This window comes from Mercurialis annua, linkage group LG2 (assembly GCF_937616625.2).
Source record: "Mercurialis annua linkage group LG2, ddMerAnnu1.2, whole genome shotgun sequence".
Lineage (NCBI taxonomy): Eukaryota > Viridiplantae > Streptophyta > Magnoliopsida > Malpighiales > Euphorbiaceae > Mercurialis > Mercurialis annua.
In genome coordinates, this window is record NC_065571.1 from 14,138,140 (window position 1) to 14,156,455 (window position 18,316).

The 18,316-nt window shown below is 34.6% G+C and overlaps 1 protein-coding gene across 1 annotated transcript; it reads right to left on the reverse strand.

The window, feature by feature from the left end:
- Positions 1-4,450: 4,450 nt before the first annotated feature.
- LOC126668240 (uncharacterized) lies at positions 4,451-5,092 on the reverse strand. The gene is made up of 2 exons (XM_050361445.1): positions 4,777-5,092; positions 4,451-4,707 (listed from the first exon to the last, which is right to left on the reverse strand). The coding sequence occupies exons 1-2, from the start codon at positions 5,090-5,092 to the stop codon at positions 4,451-4,453; spliced, it is 573 nt and encodes a 190-aa protein (XP_050217402.1).
- Between the last annotated feature and the right edge of the window lie 13,224 nt (positions 5,093-18,316).

Below are 18,316 nucleotides of genomic sequence, written 5' to 3' on the forward strand. Positions count from 1 at the left end.
GCAATAGTATATGTGTAGTGTGCCAGCAATCGTGCCACTAGTCCTCTGTTCAGACACTCTGATAGGATCTAGTGCACATGTATACCTTTCGAGTGGCTGCTTAGTGGCATATTTTATCTAGTTACCGAGTCGGCCTCATGTGTTTTTATGAGGGTCAAAAACAATATGTTTTATATACGCTGGCTATGTGTAACCGGTCCGCTGTGTATTTTAATATGTTTAATCAGTGTTTTAAAAACCGAACCGGTGGCCGAACCGGTATGGCCACCGGTTAACGGTTCAACCGGTTCGACCGGTTCAACCGCCGGTCGAACCGGTAAACATGATTTTATATAAAAATTAATATTTATTTAAAAATAATACTAAATTAGAATAAAAAGGTATTGTGTTAGAATTATTTAATTAGTAAATTTTTATTTAGGTATGCTATTCAATTTTTTAACTTACCATTTCAAAATCCTCATATATTTTCATTCCTTAAATAAAATTTTAATTATTTGATTCTAACAAATATGAAAACACACAACGTATTAAATATAGATATTAAAAACTTACTCCTTTAATCTCAATTAGTAATTAATATTATTTATTATGATTTAATTATGAATACTAAAAAATATTTGATATTTTAATTTATTAAATTATTAAAAAAAACACCATGTTATATTTTATTTTCAACGAATCTAATATTGTTGTATTTTAAAAGTATTCTTAATTTGATTGGCTAAATTAGTAAATGGAATATATGACTTCCTTAATAAACAAATATATTGGCCATTAATTGTAAATTTAAATCATAAAAGGCAACTTGTTACTATTAGTTAATAAAAAACTACCAAATATATTATCTTTCTAAAATTATATTGCTAAATCTATCATATATGAAATTATGAATTGAATATAATTATAGTCAACTTATTTCCAAAATTACATTACTCCAACTTATATATGACTTAAATATAAATCTAATTAACATGGAAACAAACAATTGATTTGGTTTAATTATTGCAAAATTTCCATTTTTAATTCAATTAATAATTAAAATCATCAATCATATTTTTTTTACCAAATGTGGAATGATTCAAATAAGTAATAGATTATTTAATTGATTTTATTAATTTTGGTATGGAAACATTAAATAAAGAAACAAATAATTAAAAAAGTAAGAATATTAAAAATTTATTTAGATATTTTTTAAGAATATCTATTAAATATATATTGATGGTTGAACCGGCCGGTTTTATCCGGTTCCGGTTCCATGATTTTGTCCGGTCAGCCGGTTTTGTCCGGTCCAAAACGGTTGGACCGGAATTTCCGGTTCTGGGGATGTAAAAAACCGGACTGGTGGCCGGTTCCCGGTTGAACCGGTCGAACCGGCCGGTCCGGTCCGGTTTTTAAAACACTGTGTTTAATACCACCGTTGCGAGATGCAGAGGTGTCCGCTTTATTTTATTAAACATATTAACAGTGGCGTATGGTTGGAACAAGGATGCCTATGTGTTGAGGCAAGCAAAAGATAAGTCCATGCCTTTCCAATGCCTATACGCCAGGTTTTCAGAAGGAAGCGAGCGTTGAGATAACGAGGTTATCCAACCAGTACTTCTGAAAACTAGATTTCGCTTATATGTATATTTTCAGAAATGTGTTTGCGTAAAACGAGAAAAGAATAACGGTATTTTCTGAAAACGGATCGTACGCGAGGTACGATCCAGTAATAATATTTGCGAAAAATTTCTAGAGGTTCTAGGCTTGCTACGGGTTTCGGAACAACCATTCCCATTCCCTAGCGCCGATCGTGACTTGGATTAGGGTGGAATTCGGGTCGTGACAGATTTCGCTTATTCGGGTTTAGACTTTTTTAGAAACCCTCTTTGTATTTTGTTTTCGGACATCTGTTTTTAGCCTTTTCTATAAGTTGTAGCCTCTAGTGTGTCGCCTAGTGTGTACAACTTCTTGTGCGAAAGCTTATAGTCTTGGTTATTGCCATTTTGGTGGCTTTTAATATACATATTTTCCATCAAAAAAAATAGGTAGTTTTAATACTTAAGTTAACAGTTAAATTAAGGGATTGGGTTAGTCTTTTAACCAAAAAAAAATGATGGATATAAATATCCAAAACGGGACCACCTCATTCAAATTAACATTTCACTTTCTTCTTCTTCTTAACTTCTTCTTCTTCCTTTTTTTAGGAAATGGTAATGCATTAATTAGAGAAAGCTGAGGTATCAGCCAATACATAAATGCTTAACTATGGGGGGAGATTTCCTCTCCAGGACTTCCTAACTAAAGGATTAAAAAAGGTTCTTCTAGCCAAAAGATCTATGTCTAAATAACACATCAGTACAACTATAAGGTCTTTGTGTATATTTGTGCAGTCCTGAAAAATAAGGTTGAGATCGTTACAGTGCACAGCTTTGTTGTCGAAGCAGTCTACTATTACTTTCGAGTCAAACTTGATCACGAAAGAAGTTAATTTCTCCTCTATCGCCCTGTAAAAGCCATCCCTTATCGCCATTGCTTCTCCCACACTAATTTTCAGCTGTCCATCGTATCTACAGCTGCTTGCACTCATAACATTATCATGCTAGTCTCTTATAACAACTCCAGTGGCCATGGTATTGTTAGCTTTGTCAAAAGCTGCATCTACATTTACACAAAAGACCCTTTATCCGGAGGTATCCATCACTTGTCATGCTCATAGGCATTAGTGGTTGTATTCTGAGTGTGTCTCGATTTATGATTAGCCTGCAAATACTTCTCCATATAATCCTGTGCCCAATCTGATATTTGGTGAATTGGCTTCCCTGTGACATTATGAAGCACACAATTTATGTTGTTCCAGAGAAGCCTCAAAGTTATGCCAAAAATCACAAAATCTTACTCGTCATGAGTTTAAGAAGCTTTGTATAACAGGTCCTTCGGAGTCCCACTAGCACTTCGGAGATAAGCAGCTGGCAAGCCCCCAGGTTTGCCATACCTGTCTAACTCTTCTACAGAAACAGAGGGAGTGCATAGCATTTTGCTTCTCTGAACCACACATGGGGGTAAGTAACATCAATATCCATCCCTCTACTAGCTAGGTTGGACTTGACTGGGAGCCAGTTGTGATAAAACTTCCAAATTTTTTTTTAACTTTGGATGGAATAGTTAATTTCCAAAGGAACTTCCACCATCTGTAATAGCTTCCAGTTTCTGAGTTTGATGGACATTAGATGCCCTCTCTGGCCGCTCTATACCCACTGTTTACTGTGAACAGCCCCCTCTTATCATAATGCCACCCCAAGTTATCATTTTGATTAGTACTTGACAGAGGAATACTAAAAATACTCTCTACGTCCTTAGGGCAAAATGAGGCTTCAAGAAGGCTTCGAGAAGGCTTCTATCCCAGCCTTTGCTTGCCGAGATGAGGTCACAAACCTTAGCGTCTACACCCAACATAGGCTGGCTCAAGATTCTGAACTTCCATTCCTTTGGAATCCATTTGTCTCTATAGATGTTGACTGAGACTCCGTTTCCAAACCACCATCGGATCTCGTCTTGGAATGCTCTTCCAAGTATAGGACGCATATCTGGGACACTCCGCTTTTAGGAAACTTCCATCTCTAAAGTATCTGAATTTGAACATTTTCGTCATCAAAGACTGAGGTTGCATTATTATCCTCCAACCTTGCTTGGCGAGAAGACTTTTTATTAAAGCACCCTAGGTCTCGGAAGCCCATTTCTCCTTGTGTTTTAGGCACACATAATTTCTTTTAAGTGTCCCAATGGATTCTGTTTCTCCAAGCTTCACTTCCCTACCAAAATATGTTGTATAGCTTCTCCAATTCCACAATCAAACCTTTAGAAAATCAAAAGCAGTTCATAAAGTAAGATGGGATTGTTTGGATAATTGCTTTAATTAAGAGTTCTTTCCCCCCACTTGAGAAAAGGTTGGATTTTCAGGTTTGGAGTTTACTCCACACTCGCTCTTTAATGGACTGATAATTCTATCCCTTCTATTTCCCTATGGCAGATGGGAGCCCTAGCTACTTCTCGTCTCATTTGACCTCCGGGACGTGGAGGATTTGTTGTGTCTGATTTCTGATAGATTGGCTAGTTCATTTTCCAAAAGTCAATGCACATTTCTCCAAGTTTATTGCCTGGCATGAGGCCTTACCATATGTCTCCAATATCTGCTTCACATACTTACACTCCTCCACATTGGCTCTAGCAGAAAGCAGGCTATCGTCGTCAAAAAAGAGGTGGGATATGTGACAATTTCTGCCGAAGTCAATCCCATGGATCTTGTGCTCTTCAACTACCTTAGTTATCAAACTTGAGAAGCCATGAGCACAAATCAAAAACAGGTATGTGGATAGGGGATCCTTTTTTCTAAACCCTCTAGTGGGTGTAACATTGCTCTTCATAGTACCATTTATAAGAAAAGAGAACTTGACTGAGCTAACACAGTTCATAACCTTTCAAACCCAACTCTCCCTAAACCCAACTTAAGCATCATAGCCTCAACAAAGGACCACTCAACCCTGTCATACGCTTTTGATATATCCAGCTTTAGGGCACAAGGACCATTAACCTTTTTAATTGATTTCTTCATGACATGGACACATTCCAAGCCAATAAGGGCACAATCGGTAATTAATCTTCCCGGAACGAAAGCATTTTGCGCATGATCAATCACTAGATTAAGGATCTTTCTCATTCTATTTCCTAGCATTTTTTAATCAAGTTTATAAACTACGTTACAAAAGCTAATTTGTCTAAACTCAGACATTTTACTAGCAAATTTTAACTTAGGAATAAGGGCTATCACAGTACTGTTGACACAACTTAGATCATCTCCAGTATTAAGGAATTTTAGACAAACCTTAGTAATGTCGTTGCCCACCATGTCCCAATATTTTTTATAGAAGAGAGATGGAAAACACTCGCTCCCAGGAGCTTTGGTTACTGCCATTTCCTTCAAAGGCTCTATGACATCTCTTGAGAAAAATAGGACTCCTAGGGAACCATTCATTATGTCCGTCACTTTCTGCTCCACACAATTAGTGACTTCTTCAATGGCTTCCCTCGTAGGTTGAGAGGATTGGAACATATCCTCAAAATAAATCTGCAGAATTGCCTGAATGTCCCTTGGATCCTCCTTCCACACATTGAATTATCTTTCAGCCCCAAGATATTGTTTTTAGTCTTTCTTTGACATGCTTTCATATGAAAGAAGCAGGTATTGCTATCTCCATGGGCTAGCCAATCAGCTCTAGATCGGTGTCTTCAGGCGATCTCTTCCTGACAAAGCAGCTCTTCGAGGCTAGTCTCAATAAGCTTGAGCTTTTCCATTGGGACTTCCTGACCAGAGTTTTCAAGAATGGAAGACAGTCGCTTCTTTTTATCCTTAATCTTTCTTCTAAGGCACCCAATGTTGGTCATCCTCAGTGTCTGGATCTCTTTGCAGAATAATTCAGCTTCATGGAGATATCAGCCATATCTCCAACAACCTCTGTGTCCTCCCAGCAATTCTGAACCACCTCTTTGAAGTCCTCCCTAGTAGTCCACACTTTTTTAAAATGAAACCTCCCACCTCTTTTACTTTCATTCATCACGTTTGCCTCCTTTTTGCTACCAAAGATGACTATGGGTTTGTGATCTAAGCCCCACAACTCCATTACTTGACACTCTGGTCTGGGAATTTCAGAAGCCAATCCAGATTAATCACATATCTATCTAATCTTTCTTGGATCACCCCAGTTCCTCTCTTACCCCACCATGTATACCCTTGCTCTCTTCGACCATGATCAAACAAATTTTCCTTCTCAAGGGCCTCCCTAAAGTTACTAATTAGGTAACTCGCTCTCCTATTCCCCCCCTTCTTCTCAGCATCTTCTATTATTTCATGAAAGTCTCCCCACAGAGCCAAGGACCGTCATAAACACTGGATATCCCCTCGAGGAGAGTCCACGAGTTAACTCTTTGCGATTGATTAGGATCTCCGTAGAAACCAGTAAACCTTTATTTGTATTGCCCCTCCCCAACCATACAGTCAATATAAAAGTTTGAGGAACTAAGAATAGAAACCAGAGATGACCTCTCCTAGAAGATCGCCAGACCTCCGCTTTGGTTGACACAATTCACTCCAAAACACCCCCTCAATCTGCAATTTATCTTTTCTCCAACTTGGATTCTTTCATTCTTGTCTCTGATAAGAAGACTATGTCAAGCTTTAGTATGTGGACATAATCATAGAGCTTTTGGAACGTTCTAGGGGAGCCCAACCCCTGAACGGTCCAACAGAATGTAATCATTGAGATCGATGGCCTTGCTCCACAGGCACCACCAAATTTGACTTGCCGCTGTCATCAGAAGTGTAGTCTCGTTGAGAAGATAACACTCTCGATACCTCATCTGCAGCATCGTCACCCTTGTTCTTCGTGAAATCGCTAGTTAGGTCATTGACATTACCTCCCAAATTGGTAATGTCTATTATAGGGTAATTGATTCTAAAGATCACTGAAGTTTCAAATTTTTTCATTTCAGTCACTGAACTAATTTTTTTTCTTTTTGATCATTGAACTTTTATTTTTTTTCATTTTGATATTTTCAGGCCAAAAATGCTTAGGTGGCAGCCATAATTGTTTTTTCATCTAAAACTTGCCATGTATACATAATTTGACCTAAAAACTCATTTTCAAAGTAAAATTATGTATGTGGGATAAATTTTCAAAGTAAAACTAGCAAAATCCGGTTGCCACATGTCAACTTCCGGCTCCCACCTAAACATTTTTAGCTGGAAATATCAATATGAAAAAAAATTAAAGTTCAATGATCAAAATGAAAAAAAAAATAGTTCAGTAACTGAAATAAAAAAACTTGAAACTTCAGTGATGATCAGGACCAATTACCCGTCTATTAGAGGTAGAAACTCGGTTGATTCTTGCTCGAGCCGGATGATGAAAAATTATCATGTCCGGTTTCTTTGGTTTCTGTTTTTTCCCCTTATGTAAAGTGGGGGATCTAATGGGATTTTTAACTCCCTTCCCCTGACCTTTATTTTTAGCCGATCACCCACTGAATTCTCATATTTGAATTTTGATTTCGTACGCGCCAAGTTTTCCTTTTCAGATAACTCACTTTCTTTAACCACTTTCACTTTAATCAGTTCACTAATTGCCATATCGTCTCCTAATTTTGGGCCAGCGGGAATTTATTTTCGCAACGATATCTTATCCCTAGCTTCCTGGGTAATAGGATTAGCCCCCATTTTTCCTTGATTTTATCCTAACAGATCACCCTCTTCCTTCCACAAAGAGCTTGAGCTTTCTTGGTTCTTTAATGGCGGATCCTCCGTGACTTTGAATGATTCATGCCCTAACTCAGGCCATGGTTTGCTTCTTTTTGCCCTCTAACCTGACCATTGAGGCTGTCATGCCTTTATCAGCTTTGAATATCGAAACAAACTTGGATCACTTTCTCCTCCCTTCAGGCACTCTGCTAGTGGATGCCCTATGACTCCACACTTAAAACACAACTTTAGGAGTCTTTCATACCGTAGCAATGCCATAATTGTTATTCCCTTACTGTCCATCTTCACCCTAAGTCCTCTTTTGAGTGGCTTCTTGACATTTATTCTTACTCTCACTCGGATATATATGCCTAGGCAATCCCCGGACGCCCCTAGATCAACCTCCATGACTTCCTTCACCTGAGACCTTAAGGACTTGCCCGCTTCCTTATTCAAACACACTAACGGAAGATTGTGGATTTGAATCCAGAAAGGAGCAGTTTCAAAACTTAAATCATTGTAGTTTCCAACCCCAGTTGGAATTTCTAAAACTATCAAGCTTTCCTGAAAATTTCAAGGTCCTCCTACTAGAATTCGGTGCTTGTCTTCTTGTGAGCCAAGATGAAAGACAAACATGTTCTCTCCCACATTCTCGATTACTAGAGGAGCTTTTGTTTTCAAGATATAGTTTATTGTTCAAAAAAACCCTTCTCTACTATTCTCTTTTTTGATAGGATTTTACCAATCAAAGAATTTGCAACTTTTTGTTCACCAATTTCTCTAGCCCTGTCTCCCATATCATAGGCTACTATATCATCATCTTCATCTTCGTCTAGGAGAGAGAGCATGACACATCTTTGTTAGTTTAGTGGACATGGCTGATCTTTAGAAAAGCTTACTTGAAAGAAGGGGGAGAGTTACTCTGCACGCATAAACTTTTCAACATACTTCTTCTTCTTCCTTTTATTCTTCTTATTTGAGAAAACCCTAGGATTCTGAATTCATTTTCAAGCTTTGTTTCTTCACCGAATCAAATAGAAATACCAAATTTATAGTCCTCACTCATCAATCTTCAAGTGGGAAGCTTCAATTCTTCGCTTAGTAAAAGTAGACGACGGGTCTGTTGAACTAAACAGTCTAAAATTTAGAGCTTCAACCATTATTTCTTGGAGAAACTTGATGATTATATATAATTCATTGGTTATTGTTATTTTTAGATTGTGAATCATATTTTTTTTTTCAGACTAGTGGAACTGTGGTTATAGCATTGGTCAGCAATAAAGTTGAATTGTTTATTTTGAATGGTGTTTTAGCTATTACAAAATTGTTGTGATCAAAATATGTAAGTATTGTTCATGTTTTTATTTTGATCAACATATTTAAACCCGTATTTGTTCATCAATTATAACTACAATACTTAGCTTAAATTGATTATTGACTTCAAATCAATGAATTTAGTTCTTTTTATTTGCAGCTAGATCCAATTTTGGGTTACCTGCATATTTGTAGCTAGATCCAATTTTTTTATGTATTAATTGTTTGTCATTTTGATGACATTTGATTTTAAATTGATTATTGACTTCAAATCAATGAATTTAGTTCTTTTTATTTGTAGCTAGATCCAACTTTGGGTTGCCTACATATTCATTTAAAATGGAAACAAGTTGAATGCAGTTCGTTAGCTGTAGTTTCGAGTTTCTACAATATTTGCAAGTTTAAAACTTGAAATCAATATGAATGTCATTTTGTGATGTCTCGGTGGTTTGTGTCTAGAATCAATTCTAAAATTAAGATTTCAGTATTTAAATTGTACTTTGATATTTTAATTCTAAATTAGACCCTACGAGTTTTAGAGCCACTAGATTACAGCGTCAGGGTGTTTAACGGGTTTTATAGAGCCATATATTTTGGGATAGTTGTTTCTATGAGTTTATATTTTTACTTTTCGATATTAATATCGTAATGTTTTATTTTCTTCAATTATTTATTTAAATCACAATGCATAAATTAATTAAAACTGATATAGATCTGATGGAACATGCTTTCCAATTGAGCGGCAATAAGAATGTGTGACCATCAGAAGTAATCTTACTAGTATTAAGCATTGATTAATTAAATATCTATGTTGATGGTCCCATGTGCACGGCGCAAATCTCGATACATATTTGAGGCGATGGTCCCATGTGCGCTGCCCAGATACTGTGAAATAAGTAAAAGTCTGTGAAGATGGTCCCATGTGCATAGTCCAAACTTATTGGATTATATATTGTATATTATGGCATGTTCTGATATATGATTCGAGATTTAAGATTTCATTCGGATCAAGTATTTGGCTGTATTATATAATTGGTTTACATGTGATTTTATTTTATTTGATGTTCATTAGTAAATATGTAAACTCACTCAATGACCGTTGTTTTCACCCTTTTTAAGTATATAATATTTTGGCGTGATCGGACTTCCATTCCTTCTTCCGGAAGTCCAGTAGTGTAATGATACGGTTTTGCTGTATAAACTCTTATTTGAAACCACTTATTGTTTATGTATTATTTGTTTGTTAATGTGTATTTAGTTGTTTAATTAAATGGTTTATCAATTATTCTATATATTGAACTAGTATTAATGTGATGGCATTGTCTTTGAAACATGGTGGTTTGTTATTGGGTTAATGTCATAAAAATTCACCAACTTTACACGTTTTTTCAATTTAATCACGTTCTTTAAAACTTCTCATAAAAATGCACCAACTTTCATTTTTTTTCTCAAATTCATATACGGTGATGATGTGGCACTCATTCATTGGTGCAATTTGTTAACATGTAAGTCATTTTTAACCAATGAATGAGTGACACGTCAGCACCGTGTATGAATTTGGAAAAAAATAAAAGTTGGTTTATTTTTATGAGAAATTTTAAAGAACGTGATTAAATTGAGAAAACGTGTAAAGTTGGTGAATTTTTATGATATTACCCCTTTGTTATTCCATAGCGCCGCTCTCGGTCCGAGATTGTGGGCTGTAACATGTTTTTACTAATTGTTTAAATTATTATTATTTATCTTTAAATAAAAAAATAAAATTTATTAATTTTTTCATTATGTTAAAAAATAAAAATGGCTTTAATTTTCGTTTTAAAAGCTAAACATTAGCTTAGAGAAATAAATTTAATTTTAATATTTTTTTATTAAACTATTAGAATAATATTCTATACCGATAATTTTATATTTTTTAATAATATAACAACATCGAACTAAGAGGTGTAAACAGACGTCAATCCTGATATATGACAACTTATAAGTTTACATGTCCGAGTTGTCTACTTTTATTTCTAGAGCAGACATATCAGTGGGAAGTTTGAATGAATTTCTAATTTCATCGATAGAATGTATCAAATAAAAAACCGATTGAAACCTCCAACGCATGTTTTTGACTTACGAAGACGTGTATCCAGAATTCAACATCAAGTAAAGATATCAAACTCAATCTAAAAAGATCAAAGCGACCATGCATGCTAACCATATAAACAAAATTGCATGTGTTACGTTGAAGATTCGACAAGCCCATATGACGCGTTGGAAATTATTCAACCTACGGAGTATTACATCTCATTTGCTGTATTGTTGTCAAAATCTGCAGGCATCGAATGCCCTGCAGGTTTTGGTACATTTCCGTGAGATTTATTATTTTCATCCGCAATTTGATAGCCACCTGATTGACTTTTTTGACAAATTGGCGTGCATTGTTGATCGCAAGATTGAGGATTAGACGTACCATGGTCCATACATTGTGAATAACAATCTTTGTAACAACCATTATCAATATGAGATTCAGAATGCCATGGCCATTCCCAAGATTTTCCAACCCCTATATATATAAATATCACAAACATGGTGATTACAATTTTTTTAGCAATTGTGACTTCCATTTATTATTAATGTAAAATTGAATGTTATATGGTGTATATATATATATGTGTGTTGTCTTTCTTTCCTTCTTTTTTCTTTTCAGTAGAATGAAACAATATTTAAGAATTGTTTAGATTGAAGAATTCTACATATGTTATTCTTATATAGGTCGAGAGATAGTAATTTTTTTAAGATTGGAATTTACTATTTGTTATATTCGTGGCATGGAGACAATTTAGGATCAAATAATGGTTTACATTTATTTATATATTGATATTAAGCATTATCCATCAGGATAAGCTTATTATAGAATGGATTCTTGAATTATAATTTTAAAAATAATAATGGTAAAATCAAATAAGTTAGTTTTTTTATTCCGATAAATATTTTTTTTGTTTGGAAAATCTTGTTTTTTTTTTCACATTTGTTCTTACATAGATCCGGTTCATGAAAAATTCATGAACTTATCCAATGAATTGTTAGAGATATAGGAAGAGAGAAAAAATAATAAAAAAAAAAGAGAGAAAATTATATTTACCATATATGGAGTTTTATGTGTTAAGCTAGCAACAGCAACTAATTATCAAAAGTATAAATAACTTTACTTTACTAGCTATATATATATATAGGTGATATAGTTTTTCCAAACATAAAATCTTTAATATATAGAAAGCCTTATTAGGGCAATCATAATATCTTCTATAATCCAAATATAATCAAATATGTAACTATTAAAAACAAATTTCAATTCTACTCCTTACTATATATATATATATATATATAAGAGCAAATTATGCTAAGGTCCCTAAGGTATATCATAATTAACAGTTTAATACTCCTTATTTTAAAAGTCTATTTAATGGTCCATCAGTTTTAATTTCGTTAACTATTAGGTCATTCCGTTAATTTCGACACTTATTTTCAAACGATTTGGTAACTCACCTTTAGTATTGTGAACGATTTTGTCCCTCACTTTTAATTTTATTAAACAATTTGGTCCCTCACTTTTAAATGATTTAGTACCCGAGTTTTAATCCGTTAAACGATTTAGTCCCTCAAATTAACAGAAGGATCTTTCGGTTAACGAAATTAAAACTGAGGGATCATTAGTAGACTTTTGAAACAAAAAGTATCAAACTGTTAGTTATGATATACTTCAGGAGCCTCTAAGAAATAAGCATTTAAATCACCAGATATACCCATATATGTATTCATGTTCCTTAAAAAAAATAGGAATACATATTCGAGACTAGACTTGAATTTTTTGAAAATGTGCATATTTGACTTTATATTATAGAAAATGGTATGTTTTCCACGCTAGTACACTTTTTATATATATTGTAGATGTATGCTGAAAGAAAATTACGTTAACTACATATATGACTTATTACATTCCGGAAAAAAACTAAATATACGACTGATGAAGCAATATTAATTTATTTTTGATATTTATTTTCTAGCTTATCACACACATAAAAATATAAATATAGAAACAAATATCAAGATTTTCCAAATTAGAAAAAATATTAATTTGGATAAGGAACTAATTCATTTGACTTTAATATTTTATTTTTACAGGAATTACTCCATAATGCTTAATATAAAGAGTTTTTTCCAAAAATATCTTATTTTTTAATGTTTTATAAAAATACCCTTTTTTGTAGTTTATTAGTAACTCATGATAGATTAGAGATAAAGGGAGTATTTTTGCAAAAGTCTAAAAAAATAAGGTATAGAAGGTAATTTTCCTAATACAGATAATTGAATGAATGTGAGTCAGTGTTTTATCCTAAAGTGCCTCCATGCCACAAATATAACAAATAGCAAACTAAAAGCTTGCAAAAAATACTACTATTTCTCGAACTATATAAGAACACATATTTAGAACTCCTCAATCAAAAACAATTCTCGAATATTATTTCATTCTTTTGAAAAATAAAAATAAAGAACAAAACACACAACATACACCATATAGAACTCGATTGTACGTCAATAATAAATGGAAGTCAGAGTTGCAAGAAAAGTTCTAATCACTATGTTTATGATATCTTTATGTATAGAAGTTGGAAAATCTTGGGATTGGCCATGGAGATCTCATAATTCTAATATAGATAATGCATGTTTCAAAGATTGTTATTCACAGTGCATGGGTCACGTTATGGCTTATCCTCGAGCGTGCGAGAATCGATGCAATCTGATTTGTCGATCGGGAAAATCAAGTGGATATAGTATAGCAGATAGCAGAAACAAATCCAAATTACCAGAAGGAAATGTATCAAAAAATACAAATATTCCGGGAACCGGAACTTCTAACAATAATACAGCAAATGCGCCAACAAAAGCACCTGTAATGCATTAGAATGTGAAAGTTGAGAATCAATATATAAATTTTGATCTTCCTCATCTACAAATTTGTAATCATATTTTTGCTAATGAACATGATAACCAATTTTAGAGTTCATATAAAATTCAAGATTTGGGTGAAACACCAAACATATATTAGAAGACCAAGTTCTAAATTCGAGAGGGAGAAACTTTTAGCATGGGTAAATTTATAAATTTCAGCATCTCAAATTTGAAAAATGCAAGTGGATGCCTATTAATAGATATATGATAAAAATGTACCGAAACATGTTTACATTCATAAATTTGTTATAAATTTACTCTATCTATATCGATGTTCATTGTTCATTTTTACATGTTAGAAATTATTTGAAAACACAAAATCAGTAAATAAAAGTAGAAACTTTAGTATTTCATACAAAACAACAATGACTTATAATGCCTACTGTTATGTCTCCTAGAAAATAGTAGCATAAATTTAAATAATATATTGTTTTGAAGTCCGACGGTGAAAGTTGGATTTGAAGTCGGAAATCCACTCGTGGAAGTTTGACTTGAAATTAAAATTCTATCTCTGAAAATTAAAATGGAAATTCGCAATCCAATTATGAAAGGTGAGGAGATAACATATAATAAATCATATTCCAAGCAACTGAAATCTTAATTGTTTAAGAGAATGATGTTAACAAAAACTCTTTATTATCGTTAAGACTTTTATAATACTAGTTTCGCATAACGTGTCACACAGGTGTCTTGTAATATGACTCGTTGATTATGTTAATTGAATTTATTAATTTATATCAATTTATTTTATTTCTTCTTAATATCAAATTAATTAAAGGTTTTATTTAAAAAAATATAAAAATTCAATATTTTATTTTTTAAAATCAATATGTCAATAATATTTATTTCTAATTTATTATATTAATTAATTTTAATATAATTATACCAATAAATTTTAATATATAATTAATATTTAATTCGTTAGAGTTTTTACTGAATTAGAAAAAATTTACTTTGGAAACTTATTTTAATTTATTTTATATACAATGAATATTAAATTAGTTTAATAAATTATTGAATTAGGAAATTTTAATTTTTAGAAACATTTACCATTTAATCTTGAGGAAATTTCCTACAATACAATATCTCCTATTTTATTTACAACTTTATATTGTTCTTTTTTTATTTTATTTTTTTTTACGAAAAATACGTTTTTTTAATTTCACAAATATATTTTTTCACTTTTTAATGATTTATTCTTTTTTTTAATAGATTTTTTTTTCTGATGTTCTTTTTTTATAATTTTTTATCGTATTGTTTTAGTGTAACTATGTTGTATTATATCTACTGTGTTTTTTTAGTAAAACTGTGGTATTTTTATAGTGTAGTAATAGTGTATATATAGTGTATCTATGGTATTTTTGTAGTGTTTTTATGGTGTATACCTTAAAAAACTACAGTTTGCACCGGCCAAAAAGATAATCGGTGGACTCAAAATATGACGAAACCCAGAAGATGGTTAATGGACTCGAAATGTCCATGACTTGGTGAAAAGACTCAAAGAGTGACACAGCCCATGACTTGGTAAAAAAGACTTAAAAAGTGACACAGCCCATGACTTGGTGAAAAGAGCTTATTGGGCTCATTTGATATTTCACCCCAATATGAGCTAGGTTTATTTGTAGTTTTTTATTTATTTATTTTTTGAATAAGAGGTTAAATCTCATTAGGATTAAGACTTTTTATTTTTTATCAACTCATCATTAATCAAAAACCAAAGTTCAGCCTTTTTATTCTTAATCTCCGGATTGAATCTTAGTTTAGGAGTAGAATTGACATTAATCTCGTTTGGATCTCCGGATTTCCAGATTAATTATTTTAGTTTAATCGAACAGCGGTAACGCCATTCACAATTTGGGTTACGTTACTCAGATTCGGGCTACGTCACTTGAATCTAGGTTACGCCATTCAGCTCATGTTTACCTCATCAAGAATTACCCCGGTTACAGCATCAGTACCTAAAGTTACCCAATTATAAATTCAAAGGTTCAAGCGTCAGTGAAAACCTCGCGAACATCTTTTGGCGAGTACAATGGAGACAATTTATGGTCAGCATAAAAACCGGAGTATTTCAGGACGATCACAGAATAAACTCGGTCTCAAATCCGAGCTAAATTGGAAAGGAAAGTTGAGTTAACGGAACATTTCAACCTAGATATCATAGCAATCATTGACAAAGACGATAAGCTATAGCAACCAGCGAAACGAGTCCAATACACTCCCACCGATGGAATTGTCTCTAGCACCAAGCCTAAGGAAGATGACATTCATATCGAGAAGGAATTTGACGATCACTCATGAGATCTCCCTCCAACTCATCCATCGTTATCTAGAGCCGATTTTTCCACTATGAGAGACGAAGTAGCTCAAGAAAATCGGCATATGTTCAATGGGGAGATGCAACAAATGTCCAATGCCATCAAGGGGATTTTGGCTGATTAGGCCATCGTACAACAATCGATAATGAGAAATCTGAACGGATTGACGGGCCCGATGGAGAATTTGAGTAAACTCTTTTCCGGACAACCTATGGCCGATCAGAGTTACCGAAGGGCCGATTATGCGTCAACATCAAACAAGTTTGGTGTCACCGGAAGTTTAGCCGAAGCAAGGCAATCACCCAACAAGACAAGGATGACTTATGGTCCAGTCCAATTACTTATACGTCCTAACGTGGAAGCATTGGGGAAAGGTGATTCTCCCGCACTAGCACTTGGAAAACCTCAGGGTTACGAGTCCCTAACAAATCAGCAGTACCCGGTTCAAGAAGCATTCTCCGGAGGTGATAACCTTATGATAAAGGATATCAACATCTTGTACAATCGGGGGCAACTACTTGGCGAGTTGGAGAAGTTAGGCGTTGACTTGAGGCTAATGCCAAGGCCGTCATACATGAAACCATATCCTGACTGGATAGATAAGTTATACCCATTCCCTAGGGGTTATAAGGTGCCTGAATTAAGCTTGTTTTCAGGAGAGAAGAGAAGAGTCAGTAAACAGTGGAACATTTGGCCAGGTTTTCGGCTCAGTGTGGTGAGACAGGAGCTCATGATTTTTGGAAGTTGCGTTTATTTGCGAGCTCCGTGACCAAAATGGTGTTCACATGGTATTCCCATTTATCTCCCAACTCCATTGATTCGTGGAAAGATTTGAAGGCAAAGTTCCACGAGAAATTCTACTGAGCACCACCTGATGCAACCCTCACCGATTTGGCAATAATCTCCCAGCTGCCGAGTGAAACAGTAGAGAAGTACATAAGTCGGATCGAATATTTGAGAACAAGGTGCATGACCAAGATAGGTGAGGCCGATTGTGTGCCTATGGTGGTGAAAGGTATGAACTTCACCATGAGAGAATATTTTGAGGAACATTGTTTCTGAGATTTGTTCGAACTCACCAACAGGGTTATGAGCTACAAGAGGTTACTTCAGTAGAATGAAGAGAGGTGGGGTTCCTCGAAGGGGACATATTACCGAGACTAGTTGAATATTGTGGTGATTTCAAGCAGTGAGGAAGAGGTGTGAGACGACGAGGTTTCTATGGTCGAGTTATTAGGCAGAAAAACCCACGGAGTGCGCAGCACTACGAAAGCCAGGGTTTGTCAAGAAAATAAGGTATCGATGATACAGAAAGAATATTCGTTTGCTCTAACTAAAGCGGATGACATCTTCTATGCATTGGTAAGGACGGGCATATCGCCCTATATGAGGGTCAGTTCATCCCTCCCGGTGATGAATTAGACATGAAGGATTATTGCAAGTTCCATAACTCGTGGAGGCGTAACAAAAAAAGATTGTTTTGTATTCAGGAATGTGATCCAGAAAGCTATCATTGAGGGGAAGCTGCTATTCCCAAGCAGGAAGGAGGCCTATGCCAAGTATGTAGCGATTAATGTTATTCGCCCTAATTTTGACCGAGCCCTGGGTAGTAGACAACTGATTGAGAAGTGGAACCCTAAGAGGCAGCGATAGAGAGTTGTCGTTCAAGAGTAGAAAGCGGTTAAACTCGCCCATTGTCAAAAACATCGCCCCACAGGTATCGTAGGTGACGTTTCTGTCTTGCAAACATCACCTTATGGCTACAGCCAGCCAAAGGGTGGCAAGAGCAAACCCTGAGACCTTCAAGCCAAAATCGCCAACGGAGAACGAGTACAGATAGGATTAAACATATTTTGATAGACGAACGAACAGACGATTCAAACTATGCGCACGAACCAACACACACATATCATACCAAACACATATAACACGACAGACGTTTCGCACCTAATGGTAATAGTTGAATTTCTTTAGAAAAAATGATGACGTAACAAGACATGACTCGAACTCGAATACTGAAGTAGTCCTAGGAAACAAAAAAAACAAACACCAAGCACACACAAACATATCGTAAAACGCACAAATTAGTTCACAATGGTCCGGTCGACTAAACAGTTGCTTACATACCAGTTTTATCATGAACGGATTTCCTCGACATTGAGATCGACGCTCGGGAACGGGAGTGGTTGCTTTGGAACCCGTAGCAAGCCTCATAAACGATAAATGAAACAATCACAATGCTTGGCGGCAACCGAGACTCCACTCTTAGATCTAGAATGGTAAAATAAACATACGCGGAAGCTAAACATGCTAAGCTAATCATACCATTTTCCGGCCGGCCATCTCTTTCACCAAGGAACAAACCTAGTGGGTCTGTTCTTTGATAAAGAATAGATCATTGATCTGTTCTTCATCA